Source organism: Phaethon lepturus, unplaced genomic scaffold (genome assembly GCF_000687285.1).
Source record: "Phaethon lepturus isolate BGI_N335 unplaced genomic scaffold, ASM68728v1 scaffold11875, whole genome shotgun sequence".
Classification (NCBI taxonomy): domain Eukaryota; kingdom Metazoa; phylum Chordata; class Aves; order Phaethontiformes; family Phaethontidae; genus Phaethon; species Phaethon lepturus.
The window spans coordinates 53,278-67,236 of NW_010538435.1; the positions used below are offsets into that span (position 1 = coordinate 53,278).

Here is a 13,959-nt window from a genome sequence, read left to right on the forward strand (position 1 = left end):
CTCAGCTAACTTCCTTTCAGCATTTTTTTGAGCTGGATAATCCTAGGATTTGTAAAACAGGGGAAAGGAGAGAGCGAGCAAGCGGGAGTCAGGACAGGAAGCTGGTTTCTCATTCCTCTAACTGTCCGAAGGCAGGAGGAGGGGAAGGGGGGGAGCCAAAGAGGAGCCTTGTGCAGACTCTTCCCTGGTCCCTTTTCATTAGTCCGTTTGAACTTCCAGTCTCCTCTGAAAGCTGAGCGAAGGAAAACCAGACTGGGACACTTTCTGCTGGAAGTGGCGACAGCGCAGCTGACAAAACCCAGAAGGTGGCCGTGGAGGGTCCTGGGACCGTGCTGAGGGAAAGACGTCCCCTCCACCATCGCCTGCCCCCAACTTGCCAGCTCCGATGCGGGCACCCATCTACCACCCACTTCCCTCTGATGAGAACCCTTCCGGGCTTGGGCTATGATCACTGCTGCTGCCGGCTGGGGAGCCTCCTCTCACCTGACCTTCCTCTGCCACAGGAGCAGCCCAACATCTGGTGGGGATTAATGTTTACTTCTCCGGCTGGACGCTGTACAGGACCCCCGATGTTGCTCCCCGGGAGTGGGACACGGGCGGTGGTCTGAGGAGAAGAGTGAGATTTTTGTTGCCCAGTGTGAGGCCGGGGGGAGGGGGGCAAGGCAGGAGGGGGGCGAACCTCTTTTGGGACTAACCTCATGAAGAACAAGGGAGCCAAGCAGAAACTCAAGAGGAAGGGAGCCGCGAGCGCTTTCGGCTGCGACTTGACGGAGTATCTGGAGAGCTCTGGGCAGGATGGTAAATGCCTCTTTATTCTCACTGTGGTTGTGGAGGAGCAGAGCGCGCGTCCCCCCTTTTTTTACTGGTAGGACTGCAAACCAGAGCTTTCCTAAGGCTGAGGGCTAGACAACCCGGAGCTGGTTTATCCCTGGGAAGTGGAGTCAATGCCCAGTTACTCACAATGAATGAACAATTGGAAGATAGCTTTGGCGACGCGTCTGCATGACCCTTGCATAAGTAGTGCTGCCTGTGGGGACAGGACTGAACTAGGGCTTTCGGGCTGCCTAAGTGTGGACAGAGGCGGCCAGCTGTATCTTGTGCCTTCTCCCATTCACCTGGCTGTGGAAGGGGGCAGAAGGACTTTAGGGAGCTAGGTTCGGAAAGCAGAACTGCACTTAGTGTTGCCTCCTCCCAGACTTTGAAATTCTCGCGGAGTCCACGAGACTAGAGTGCTACAGGGCTGTAGGGAGGAACTGGGAATGTCCCATCTGCCCGTCCTGGACTCCAGTACAGTTCCCATATTGTCCTTTCACTGCTGGATGGAGGACAGAGACTGCGGGATGGGCTGGAGTAGGGGTGGGTGTGAGGTGTAAGGGGCAGCTGAGCTAATATTTTCATTGCCCTGCCTGTTATCTTTCCTCTCCTCCTCCCTCTGACCTCTGTGCCCCCAGGTATCAGATGAGAATATGGTAGCTCAGACAAGATGTAATTGCAATAAGATCAGAGGGTCCTGAGCTTGAAATGGTCAGTCCTGGATGAGGGAAGGAGTGGAATAATTTTTCTTAAAGAGCGTTGGATGATGAGAGAAGCAGTTGAGAGTTTGGCATACAGAAAGAGCTGCAGTTTAGTAAGAGGAAAAATAAATATATGCCTGTTACCATCCCTGATGTGAGCATTATGTTCCAAGTTTAGCATTATGTTCCAGTTTGAATTAACTAACTTTTACCAATGTCAGACTACTCCAAGCAAAAAAGGCTTCTAGCAGCGATGTCAGCTTTGTACGGGGAGGGCTGTACAATCAGGTCTTTCATTTGCTGATGAGCGTGGCTGATGAAGTACAGTGTGGAATTGCACTGGCAGAGGGATGGACTACATAACAGTAGTCGTTTCCGTTGCACAGTGAAGAGGGCAGTACATATATCACTAAAATAAAATGTTATATATGTGCATTTATTTAGGTATGGGGGAAAACCGGTCATTCAATTTCATCGTGAGTCATCCATAACAATTACTGTATCTTTTAACTTATATAGTCCTTAATGGCAATTGAATTAATATAGCAAAAATAACAGACTTAATGAACTGATACCACTTTGCCAGCATGAGGTACAGTTAGGTAAATTCCACCCAGTGCTAACATGAGCTGCCGCGGTGGAGGAACAATTTACAGCTGTTTACAGGAACACTGAAAAACAATGCAGGGAAGGCAGGCACAGGCGGTATATTCAATTGAAGCAGCAAGGGGGATTTTAAAGGGAGAAACATAGTTACTGCAGTTGAAATTAGACCAGAACAGCAGAATTTATTATCAAAAATCCCATAGTTTGTATTTTTTTTTAAATAGTTTTTTTGGGCACAAGAAAGAAGGACATTGTCTCGAGTCTCATTTGTGGGATGGTTCACAGTTCCAACCTACTTATCCCTCCATGCTGATGAGCAGTGGGGGAGAATATGAAGTTCCTTTCCATTTATGCAGTACTGCTATTTGCTGAATAGCACATCCCATTGCCCAGTGCTGTGGGATCTAGAAATGAAAGACTCAATTGTTACAGGTTTATTGGGAAGAGTGTAAGTTAGATTGGTACAATTCAATTCGTTGGGACGGGGGGGAAGTGAGAGTACTGGAGATATTAATTTTGGTGCTAGTAGGGCGCTCAGGATCAGTAGGATTGTGAACAAGTATGCCAAAGTGATGTCTTGGGAAGAAAGGAAGGTTCAGATGTCTCCAGGACATCACAAACTTGCAATCTGTAACTGTGAAACAAAATTAGAAGAGTATTTAGCGTAGGAGAGATGGTTCATTTAGGGGCAGCTGAATTATCCTGCAAAGAATTATTTCCAGTAACAAGCCAGAGCTCCTGCAAGCAGGGGCTTTGGTAGAGACATAAAGAAATAACTTTATCTCTGCTTTAGGTAGTATTATGTCTTTAACTGGTGCAGGCTCTGGTTATTCCCTGCTTGGAAGCAATGAAGATGTAAGACTGTTCATGGTATCTGGGCGTGACCAGGAGGGAGAGAGCACTTTGGCTGCTATCCAGAAAAAGCTTTTTGGTGGACCTTTGTGAAAGCAGGTTTTAAAATGCACCGAGAATAGTTAACTGGAAAGGAAGAAGAGGCTGTAGGAGAGGCAGGACACAAGTCAGATTGGCTGTGCTTTCATGCTCGGGTCTGCTTTACACTGCAGTCCTGCCTTGTGTGACTGCTCCTAGACACTCACAGAGGCGAAGAGACCTGCTTTGCTGGTGCTGGGGCTGGCGAAGTGAAGACAGGGGATGGCCAAGGCTAGTGTAGGCAATTCAATTTGGCTTTTTTCCCTCTGGATTAGTACACGGCCATTACAGTTAGGGGGTGCTGCACTACTTGTGCGATGCTTTGTGGAGGAGATGCACAACTTGAGTCCCTACATGCTTGTGATTGTTTAAGAGCAGCTTGTGCTTTCTGCAGGGACCTTAGTCCCTGTGTCCTTGCCAAATTCCAGTAGAGAGAATTATATTCTGCTTAAGGTATCAGCATTTCCTCTCCTATCATTTAACTGTTTAATAACCTGCTATGGTTTGCGTCACATATGGCTGCGTTTCAAATGAAGGGTGAAAAGATCCCACTGTCTCCTTTACCAGACTTTGGTACCTAAGGCTTTGTCATAAAGATCTTTATGATAATACAATAAAAGCTGCAGCAGAACTACAAAGTATTTAAGAGTGGTGTAGATGGAAAGACTTTATCATGTACAGTGGGGTAGCTCAGGAGATTAAAAATGTGATAGAAAGCCTTTAGCCCTAAGCTGATTCTTCAGATCTGACCCAGGTCAGTGGTGAGGGACAGATGCTGCTGTCTGATGGCTGGTTCGAAGCTCAGATGTGTTGAATTTACTGTATTTTAAGTCAGTTCCTGTCACTACCGCATTTGACCCTACTTGGCCTTTTCCTGCTGGCAGAAAAAGAGAGACTGGTTGAGTTCCTTGTGGGGGCAGACTGCTATCAGTGCTCCCAAGCATTTAAAATCATGACTCAGGCCACAAAAATCATGAGATAAAATAAAAATCAGTGCTGGTTTCTTTTTCTGCTTTCTGTTTTCTGAAACTTCAGTGTGCATCTCAGTTATGTTTTCAAGTCTTTCTACTGGCAGGGGGGCTAGAAACTTGGGGAAATATTATCTGTTCTTCCTCCACACTGAAAGTCTCAAATGATGACTTTAATAGCAGTAGATTTGAGGAAAAGCTCACATAAGACATAAAAGAATGGTATCTGGCAACACCAGTGAGTAAAAGTCATCTGATTTCACATAGTCCCTCTTCTGTTGCTGCCAGCACTGAATCCACACATGGAGGTAAGTGACCTTTTTGGAGTGTCAGACCTTTACTAGAAAGCAGTGTCAGGCTTTGGGCATGGATAGGCACCCATGCAGGAGGAAATTATCGCTAATTTCCTCTACTAAAACATTTTCCTATGTCAAACGTTAATAAAGAAGTGTTGTATATGTACAATGGAGCTAACAGATATTCACCCTGAAAGATTAATGTTAGAGCCATATTTTGGCCTTTTGATAACCAGCCTGGTTTCCAGAGGAGAAAAGCACATAGTGCCTCTACTGAAGTCAATGGGAGCTGCACATCAGGCTCCCAGTTCCTGTAATAACAACAGTGTAATTTTCTAGTGACAGATGGGTCAGCAGAGAAGACAAGACGCAAGGTTGTGCACAAGCCTTAGTTGTGGCAAGACAGTCTGGACTGCTTAAGAAAACAGTCACAATGAGTAGTCTTGCTTCTGGTTATATCACAAAAGTGTTGTAAGAGGGGGCTGAAAAAGTCAAAGCTGTTAAAGTAAAAGGAACTAAGTCAAAATGGAGTTTAATATTCCCAGTGTTTCTAACTGTGGAAGATTCAGATTGGGTTTTCAAGTATACAATGAGGTACAACTTCAATTTAAAAAAAAAAAAAAAGGAAATAGCCACAGCATCTGTAAAAATTGGGTTATGCTGGTAAAAGGTAATCCAGTCTTTGCATAGGAACCACTACTGATTGGTAGGTACCTTTGCTTCATTTGCTTAGGACCAGGTAAGACTTGGAGAAAGACTCAATCGTTTTCTTAATTTTTAGTATGGTGGTGTCTAGATACTGGGATAAGAGGTGCTACCAGGACTGCAAAAAGCCAAATCTCAGATTAGACGCCTTATTCTCAGGGTGCAGGTCAGCTTGTGTGTCTGAGCTTCCCCTCTTTGCTGGAGAGTTAATTCTGCTGTTGCTGTACCCCTCTGTGGTTTCTTGTACATCTGTTTCCTGCCTGATGTTGTCTGGTTGGGATGCAATGAGATCAGCTTTTCCCCTCAACCCCCTCCCACACTCCCCACAGCTCCCTCAGTGGCTCTCATCCTGAGCCTGTGGCACCCAAAGCACTTTCTGTCTCTTTGTCTAATGCTGCTTATTGGCTTTGTTTGTTATTTGCTGTAGAAACAGAGCTGCTTCATTTGAGGAGCTTTGAAGCCACCAACCCCCTTGTGCTCTGCACTTGAGCCTCCTTCTTGCTGTGGCAGAGAGCAGGGCCAGCCAGCAGCAGTCCCTGGGTCCAGAAAGGGAAAAGGAGCTGCTGTCTGCAAATGTAGCACAGGGAGATGGCTGAGGAAACCCTTACGAGCCCCTGGATGGTAATGTGGGGAAGGAGACAAAAATATTGGTAGCCCATTTGATATTCTTCTACATTGCGTGGCTGTGCAGTGACTGCTTCTGCCTTGTCGCAACTGCATTTGAATGAGGGAGTAAGGGAAGTTTTCATTCAGTGTTAGTTAGTGGTCTCATAAAAACATGGTAGTTCTGGCTTGCACTGGCTCCCCAACCAGGATCCTAACCACTTTTGAGAGCTGCAGTACGTCAAGACTTTACTGTAGGATAGGCAGGTATTTCTGAGGGAAAACAGTACCAATAACTCAGCCGTAATATGCTTTGTACAAAGGAAAGGTGGCCTTGGAAGCTCTTTGGCTGTTTTGGTAAGGTCCCTTAGCGTGCTATCTTCTGCCTGAGTTTGATCCTAAGTGTTTAATTGTGAAGCTGCCTCCTCCGTGCTCAGATGGATGAGGAGACCTGCCACTCAGGAATAAAGTAGTTTCTTCAAGAACAGGCTCCCTTCGGAGCCAATCGTTAAACCTGCTACCCAGATGTGAAGCAGCTTTTCTGGGTTGTGTGGCTTGCTTTCCTCACACTTAGCATGAGCAACTGCATGTGTTTGTGGGATAAGAACATGCAGGGTGCATGCCAGCCCATAGCACATGTAAGTGTGTACCATACAAAGATGCATTTGTCTCCACTTATTATATATATTTTTTAATCCGCTCTTCCTGTGTTGAACTTTCAAAGTGAATGCATGCCCATGCTTTTGGGTAGGTGCTTTTTGTTAGCGATGCATGCAGGAAGTCCTGGGAAAATGGCTGACGGACCATTAATGTCAATGTGGAGGCTGCAGAATAACGAACAACTGCATTCATCCCACTCTCAAAATTAGGAACTGTGGCACTGGGGATTTCTGTCTTCAGAACTGATCAAGCTGAAAAGAAACCTTTTTCTCTTTTTGTGATCAGACTGCTTTCGATCCAGATCTTTTCCCTGACCTACCTGACTCTGAGGCTATGCAAACACTCGTCTCCCTGCAAGGAAGGAAGCAGCAGGGGCTTGGAGGACAAGGGGACAAGAACAGCCTCACGGGCTGGCTTGAAATGTATTAATCCTCTTTTTTTAATCTGACATGCTGTTGCAGTCTGCTCTACATTTTCACGCTAAGCAGCCCCATCACCTGCACTCTGTGGGGTCTATCTCTAGCTGTTGTCATGCAGCCTGTGTGGACACTTAAGGCTGCATCCCCTCATCTTTGTGACAGGAGCAAAAGGGACAGACGGGCTCTGAAGTCCAGGGGGTGAAAGAAGGGGGATGTAATATTGTACAGTGCTGTGGCAGAGGAGCCCTGAGGGCTGAGTACATGAATTGGCAGGTGGAGGAGCTGGGCTGGGGTTGGGAGGAAAACTGCTCCTTGGCCTTTTGGAGTCTGCCAAGGCATGTCCAGCAGACAGGGGAGTAAGAAACTCTGCGGCCAAAATGGATAGTGTGGGGGAAATTTTTAATAAAGTAAAGGTTGTTTTTTCTCCACCCACTCTCACAAGTGGAGCATCACGTTATGAGTCCCAGATATCAGCCTCTATGGCAACAAAGTGAGAGCAACAAGACACTGGGAACAACGGGAGCAGAAGCCATCTGTCTGCTTCTGTTACTCCACTGTTCCTCCTTGTTTTGGATGATGTTTGTGTTACTTCCTCAATCTGTTTCTGGTTCCTGGGAGCTGGATTTTTGTGTCTCTGTGGCACAATTTTACTGCAGTTAAACATTCATGTTGTGAGCTCAGCTCCTTGCTCTGTATTGACTTTCCATTGCTAGAGCCGTGTGCTTAGCAGAGAGCTCTTCCATGCTGCCTCCTGCTTTACTTTGCCCTTACCAAGCACTGCAGGAGGCACACATGTCGTTTGCATGCACTTTGATCCTGCCTTCTCCCCACACCCTGCGAACAGCATGAATCACGTCTTGCCTGCAGATTGTATATTAGAAAACTTATTCTGATTTAGCAAATGTTTTCTCTTTATTGGTAACAGCTGATTTCATCTGAACTTGGGAAACCAAGGACTGGGGACTTCACTGCTTGTGGTATCACAGCTCTCAAAGGTTCAAGGAAATAGCTGTTGTGGATGAAATGCTGGCACTGCATAGGGTGGATGTACAATACAGGCTGATGCAGACATGGTGGGCATGTAGTCTGGGCGATGCCCAGTTTTCTGCAGTGCTTGGATCCAAAGTTTTGGTGTAGGCCTGGTTCTAGTTTGGAGAGCTCATGAAACAAACAAAATACTAGAAAGCTTGCATCTGTACCTCAGGCTTTGCATATATGACGCAGTTTTACAGCAGCAACATTTGCTGGCATTCAGGGTTGTGCCAAAGATTTATGTTGCAGTGTTTCTCCTTTAATGGTAATAAGGGAAATGAAAACAGCCTGTCAGTGATGGTATACTCAGTCCTGCTCTGGAGGGCATGGAGCGGGGTGGCTGTCAGATTGACTGCCCACATCATGGTCATGGTTTAGACTGCATGTCTGATCTGCACTGGATGCAGTTTTCCTAAGTGTGATGTATGAACGAAGATTAGATAATGGAGAGCTACCAGTATCTGCCTCCAGTCTTGAACCACCAACAGGGTTCCAGATGCACTTAGAGGTTTGACATGGAAACCTACAGATGCCTTATTACAATACAAAGGCTGCTTATTGGCTCCACTGCTGGTTGTTTTAAGGGCAACTAGTGTCGCTAGTTGCCTGTCAGTGTCTACTTTCCATACATTCCCAGAGCCTCAAGCCCCAGCTGTCCTTTGTTCGTATGCCAAAGCCTTCAGCTTCTCTGCTGATAACTTCAGTGAATGTGTTTTTCATTGTCAACAACAACAAAAAAAAATCTGTGGCATGTTTACAATGGACACAGACAGAGAACAGTGTAACATAAATTGAATTTAGTGTTAAATTAAATAACGTGGGGCAACTGTGCTGACTGTATTATTAACTTTCATACTTAATTCAATAATATAACCTTCTGTTTTCTATATTTACCTGAAATCACAAGCAGACTTTCAGGTCTTCTGCACCACTGTGATTACAGATATGAAAGTACTTAACACGGGCTTGAGACCTAGCTTGTCAGATGTTTAGGCCCTTGCATATAATGAAGTTATAGACACCAATACTAAACTTCACCCTCACTCAAATGCCAGATCAATGCTATCATTGTGTGTGAGAGTGAGGAGTTCAATCCCTAATGCTACAAGTCTTTCAGCACACACTACTTAAGCAGACAGGGAAGTCTCACTCCTCTTCTGTCTCACACTTCTGCCTTGAATACAACCCTGCAGCTGGATTAGATTACCCATTTTCATCCCAATGGAGGCACTTTTGGTCTTGAACAGTGCACCAAAAGGGATAGAGCAAAACCCATGTTTTTTTCACTTGCTTTCAATTCTTCTGCCCCAGTTGCTCTACTTCGATTTGGGTGTAGCAGCCTGGTCTAGGCTCAGACCATCCTGCCTCCATCCTGGTGCCAGCAGCTGATGCTGTGTGTGACAGCCCCAGTTCCAAGCAATGCTGGGTTGACTGGATGCCTGCTTGGACGTAGGTAATTTAATGTGCATATGGGAAGAGTTACCTTAACCGCAGCAGAAAATGTTACAGAATCACAGAATTACTGATATGAGCAGGGATCTCTGGAGATTATCAACTCCATCCTCAAGCAAGGTCAGCTAAAGCTGGTTGCTCAGGACTGTGTCCAGCTGAGTTTTGAGTATCTCCACAGATGGAGACTCCACAACCTCTCTGGGCAACCTGATTCAGCCTTTGACTACTGTCACAGTGAAAAAGTATTGTGTTCAGATGGAATCTCATGTTTTTTGATTTGTGCCTCTTGTCCTGTCAATGGGCACCACTGAGAAGAACCTGGCTCCCTTTTCTTCATTTCTTCCCATCAGGTATTTGTACACATTGATAAGATCCCTTCTGATACTTCTGTTATTCAGGCTGAACAGTCCCAGCTCATTCAGCCTCTTCTCACATGAAAGATGCTCCAGTCTCTTAATCACTGGGCTTGCTCCAGTAAGTGTGTGTTGTTCTTGTACTGGGGAGCTCGGAGCTGGACGCAGGACTCCAGGTGTGGGTTCACCAGTGCTGAGCAGACAGGGAAGGATCACATCACTTGGCCTGCTGGCAACACTCTTCCTAATTCTTCCGATGTTCCTAGTAATTTATACAGTTTCTATCAGAAATTGTCCTTGGTCTCCCAGCCTAGGCTGGCAATTTCAGTCAATAACTAACATGCAGTCGGGACGGTGTTAAGGATCCTTTCTGCCCTGGTTAATGCTGAAAACAAATTGTCTTTTCATAAAGGGCTGCTGTTCTTTAATGGGTTCTGCAGTCTTGCTGCTGGCCAGCTCAAGCAAATTAATGTATGCTTTATATAATATGCTAATATGCTGCATCTGATGAAAGCTTTGCAGAGCCTTGGCTTAACAGAAAGTCTACAAATAATGCTGTGAAGCAGCACACCTATCTTGGGTAGCGGTTGTACAGCCCCCCTAAAGGCACTGTGCACTGAACCAGGGCCTTATGGCAAAAATTCTTTCTTTCGGGGTGGCTCTGCTACATGCCCTTCTCCAGCACAGGGACTGGGCAAGGGGAGGGGAAACTTGCATCCCTGTGCAGGATTCTCAGCTGTGGCTGCTGCTCTCAGAAATATGCCCTGAGCAGCTGAGCTGGCTTCACAGCCATTTATCTCCAGCTCCTCGCTCTGCCCTCTTCTACACTCAAGGCTCAGCTAACTAAATGCCTTTGGAAATGCTATTATCTGCTGTGCTCTCTGGGGCCAGGAGCAGCTTGAAGATTTATCACCTGGAACAGGAGGCTTTGTTTAGTTCTGTAAAGCACAGAACAGTTACAGAAAGAACAAAAACTAAATCCCAAACCAAATGCAAAGCTCTCTTTACATCTCATGTCCTTTCTTTGCTTTCTCCCATCTGGGAATGTGTGTGCATTTGTTTTTTTAATGTGATTAAATGCTGTCACATGGTGAAATGGTTAGAGACGATATACCTGCATATCTAAAACAGGGATTGAACATCCAAAGGGCCAGGAGACATTCCTAAACTCATTTCCTACAGAGTGTCAGACCGGAGAACGGGTCAGGTTCTCCAGTACAAACTTCATTTGAAGGATACCACTGTGGTTTTCACCAAACACAGCAGCACTGGTACTGCCTTTTTTTCTGAAAGGTGCTGACGTGTTCGCAGACTTTCTCTACATGTGGGATGCAGGGCAGAGAATCCAGGCTAGACCTGTGCCTGATCTCACCGTCTATATTCACCGGCTCATTAAAAAAAAAAGCTGATTTAGCAAACCCAGAACACTGGCAGAAAAGGGAGGGGTTTGTTTATCTGGATCTGAATATTTCAGTTGGAATATTTTTGATACTGTTAGTATTCTGCATTTGCAATCTCGGCAGTGAATGTGACTGTCAGTCCTGTTGCAAACAGGCAGCTTGGCAGCACAACAGGGCCAACCAGCATGTGGAAAACCCTTTGCTCCATGTGCAACTAGTGCTTGTTTTTCTATTCACCTCTCATTATGGTGCTGTGGGTAGCGATGGCAGTCACACTTCAGGAGGTTCAGAGGTGTGATCAGGCAGGGTGAGCCTCCTTCTGGATCCCTTGTGTCTGCACTGCAATTCGTGTGAAATAAATAAGCTGTCAGTGGGACTGATTGCTTGCTTTCCTTACGCAAAGTCAGAGAGGGGAACAACTTCACCATTTTGTGCTTTCTCTTTTTATCTTCCTAGTGTGCTCCACTTGGTATTGCATTTTCTTTACCCCTGCTCTGGTCAGGTAGTTTAAGATACATGAGAGGCTAAATGAGAACAAACTCTCTTGTGAGATTTATTGCCTCTTCTGCTTTTAATCAAGCCAGAAAAATAGAGCAACAGACTTCCTTCTATAATCCTGTTCTCTCCCTTCCGGTCCCGGCTGGAAACCAAAAGTACAACAAGGTAGAGGAATGCAGCAAAAAAAGTTGAAACAAATGTCCTGGAACCTCTAAAAAGAGAGGGGGGAGTTGGCCTGAGGCGGTGGCTCAGGGTTACTAAGGGGGCATGGGGGATTCTCCCTTTTCTCAAGTGTTTTCAGTTCCCCTTACTTAGTTGGGTTTTTTTTTTTTTTTGGTTGGTTGTTTTTTGGGGTTTTTTTCCCCTTCTCCATTTCAATAACTTTATTGCCAGGATGGCAGTATGCACATGTTGCCAAAGTCAATACATCAAGCGTCTGTGCCTAAGGCAGGCTTGAAAGCGGTAAATGGGAAGAGCTGGTTTTGATCTATTGAGTCCATTATTCTTCCTTCCTGGCTCAGTAGCGAGCGCCAGTCACATACTGCTGCCCAAGGTTTGCTGCGCAAAGCCACAAAAGGGATCCGAGTCAGGAAATTCAGTTCCGGATCCCAACAGCTTCGATTTGGGGTCCCCCAGAACCTGGATGAGGAGCGACATCCTCCTGCAGCTCAGTCTCTAGGTCAGCCAGGCGCAGTGACCCGGTAGCCGCTCTCCTCGGGGTGGCAGGCAGAGCGCGGCGGCAGAGGCAGCACATGCTTCAGAAGTGGGGAAGGAACCAATGTAATAAATACAAAGAAGGGCTAGGAGTCCTAATTAGTCCTCAATTTCTAGCATGCTAAAATACCCACCTGTCACTCTGCTGCAATAATGAGATTTGAGAAGATTAACTGGATACCACTTAGGCCCCTAAACATGGCAGCTCAATCAGTGTCCTGCTGTTCAGCCTTAAGCCATGCTTGCAGCAAACGCCCTAAGCAGGTTTATGTCTGGTTAGCGCTTGCATGGGAGTTGCCCAAGAAAATCAGCTGCAGGAATGGGGTGGGTGATTCAGAAGATGGCAAGCGTAGTGTCAGTTCAGTCAACTCGTTGACTTGGCATCATTTAGGGAAATGTTGCCATTTGGGCACAGTGTAAAACAAGGACCCCAAGCCTTTTAAAAAAGTTCTGGTTTATCTTTTGTTTCCAGGGGATAGGGACTTTTGTACACATGTACGTGCTGTGCTGCATCTTTCCCTTTCTAGAAGCAATTTCAGCTGGAGCCATGATTTGTTTTTTACTCAGTGTCCTAAACTGTCACGTAGCGTTGCTCTGCCCAGCTCGACAGCTGCCACCTCCCAGCCTAGAGGTGGGTGGAGTAAGTCTTGTTTTTGCAGTTTGTGAAATATTTCAGGATGTAAGGCGCTCGTTAAATTATTGATGTTAGCCCTTGGGCATTAAAGACAGACGTGAACTGCAGCTCTGGATCCTAAGGGCTTTGGAGGCTTATCCCTGCCCTAATAATTGTTCCCTACTTGGGATTTTTTTATGCATCTCTTACTACAGATTTGAACTCACTGCAGGATGGTGGAAGGATTTAGCAGAAGGACAAAGGGTGACAGCAAGGCTTTTCTTTGCAATGTTATATACCTATGAAGCAAATTTAAGTGAGCATTGGGAGAAAAAGGGGAGACGTGTGTTTTCTTTGGGAGAATGGGGAAAATCAGAAAAATGTGTTCCTGCCTCTTGACAGAGAATGTTTGCAAGATATGAAAAGGTTTTGTATAAGTTGTGATTCAGGGGGACAGTGCAGGTACAACCAACTTCAATTCTGGTGCCTAGGGAAAGGTATTTTAGCTTTTTAAGTGCCTTATTTCTATCACTTTCCCCACTTCTGCCTCCTTGAAAAGAGGCTGACAGCAATAGTGCTACTTGCTTTACCTCATGGCAATGCCCGTATGAAGGTTGGGACCTTCGTGTCCCTGCACAGTGCTTTCAGCTCGTCGGCTGGGCTGCGGTGGCGGAAAGCGAGGCCTTGGCCGGTGCGGGACGAGGGAGGGAAGGCAGCAAGCGTGGCACTGAATGCTGCCGAGCTCTCCGGGCGCGAGCGAAAACCTGGGTATGGCAGGAAAACCCTCACCCACGTTTGATGAGGGCTCCTGCATTTGTTTTTGAATGTGAAGTATTCAAGGGGCTTCTCCCATCCCCTCCGCTTCCCCACCCGTTCTCCCCTCCCTGCGTCGGGGCGTTGCGGTTGCATACAAACCTCCTGTTTGTTATGGGGGGGAGGAAGGGGTGAGGGCCATCTCTGACCCTCTCCTTCCCTCGGCAGTTTGCATGTTAATTAGCAGGTCCCTACGAGACGAGCCTGCAGCCCGACAGAGCGGCGATTCAGCGGCCGAACAATGTCCAATTATCCCGGCCTGGGGAGCAAGAGGCTGGCCCCCGGCACGCGGGCTCCGCGCCGCTGGCCAGATGGCTTCTCGAGCTCGCTTGGCTGGGCCAGTGACGCTGCTTGGGCGATTTGACACCTGTCAGGTTTTGGCT

General features: G+C 46.5%; 1 protein-coding gene across 1 annotated transcript in view; it reads left to right on the plus strand.

Moving 5' to 3' along the window:
* The first annotated feature begins 698 nt into the window (after positions 1–698).
* The window catches only part of LOC104620554 (rho GTPase-activating protein 31-like), a 58,126-nt gene continuing 44,865 nt past the window's right edge, over positions 699–13,959 (plus strand). The window contains 1 exon segment of the mRNA XM_010286808.1: positions 699–798. Within this exon segment, the coding sequence (XP_010285110.1) occupies positions 699–798 (100 nt within the window).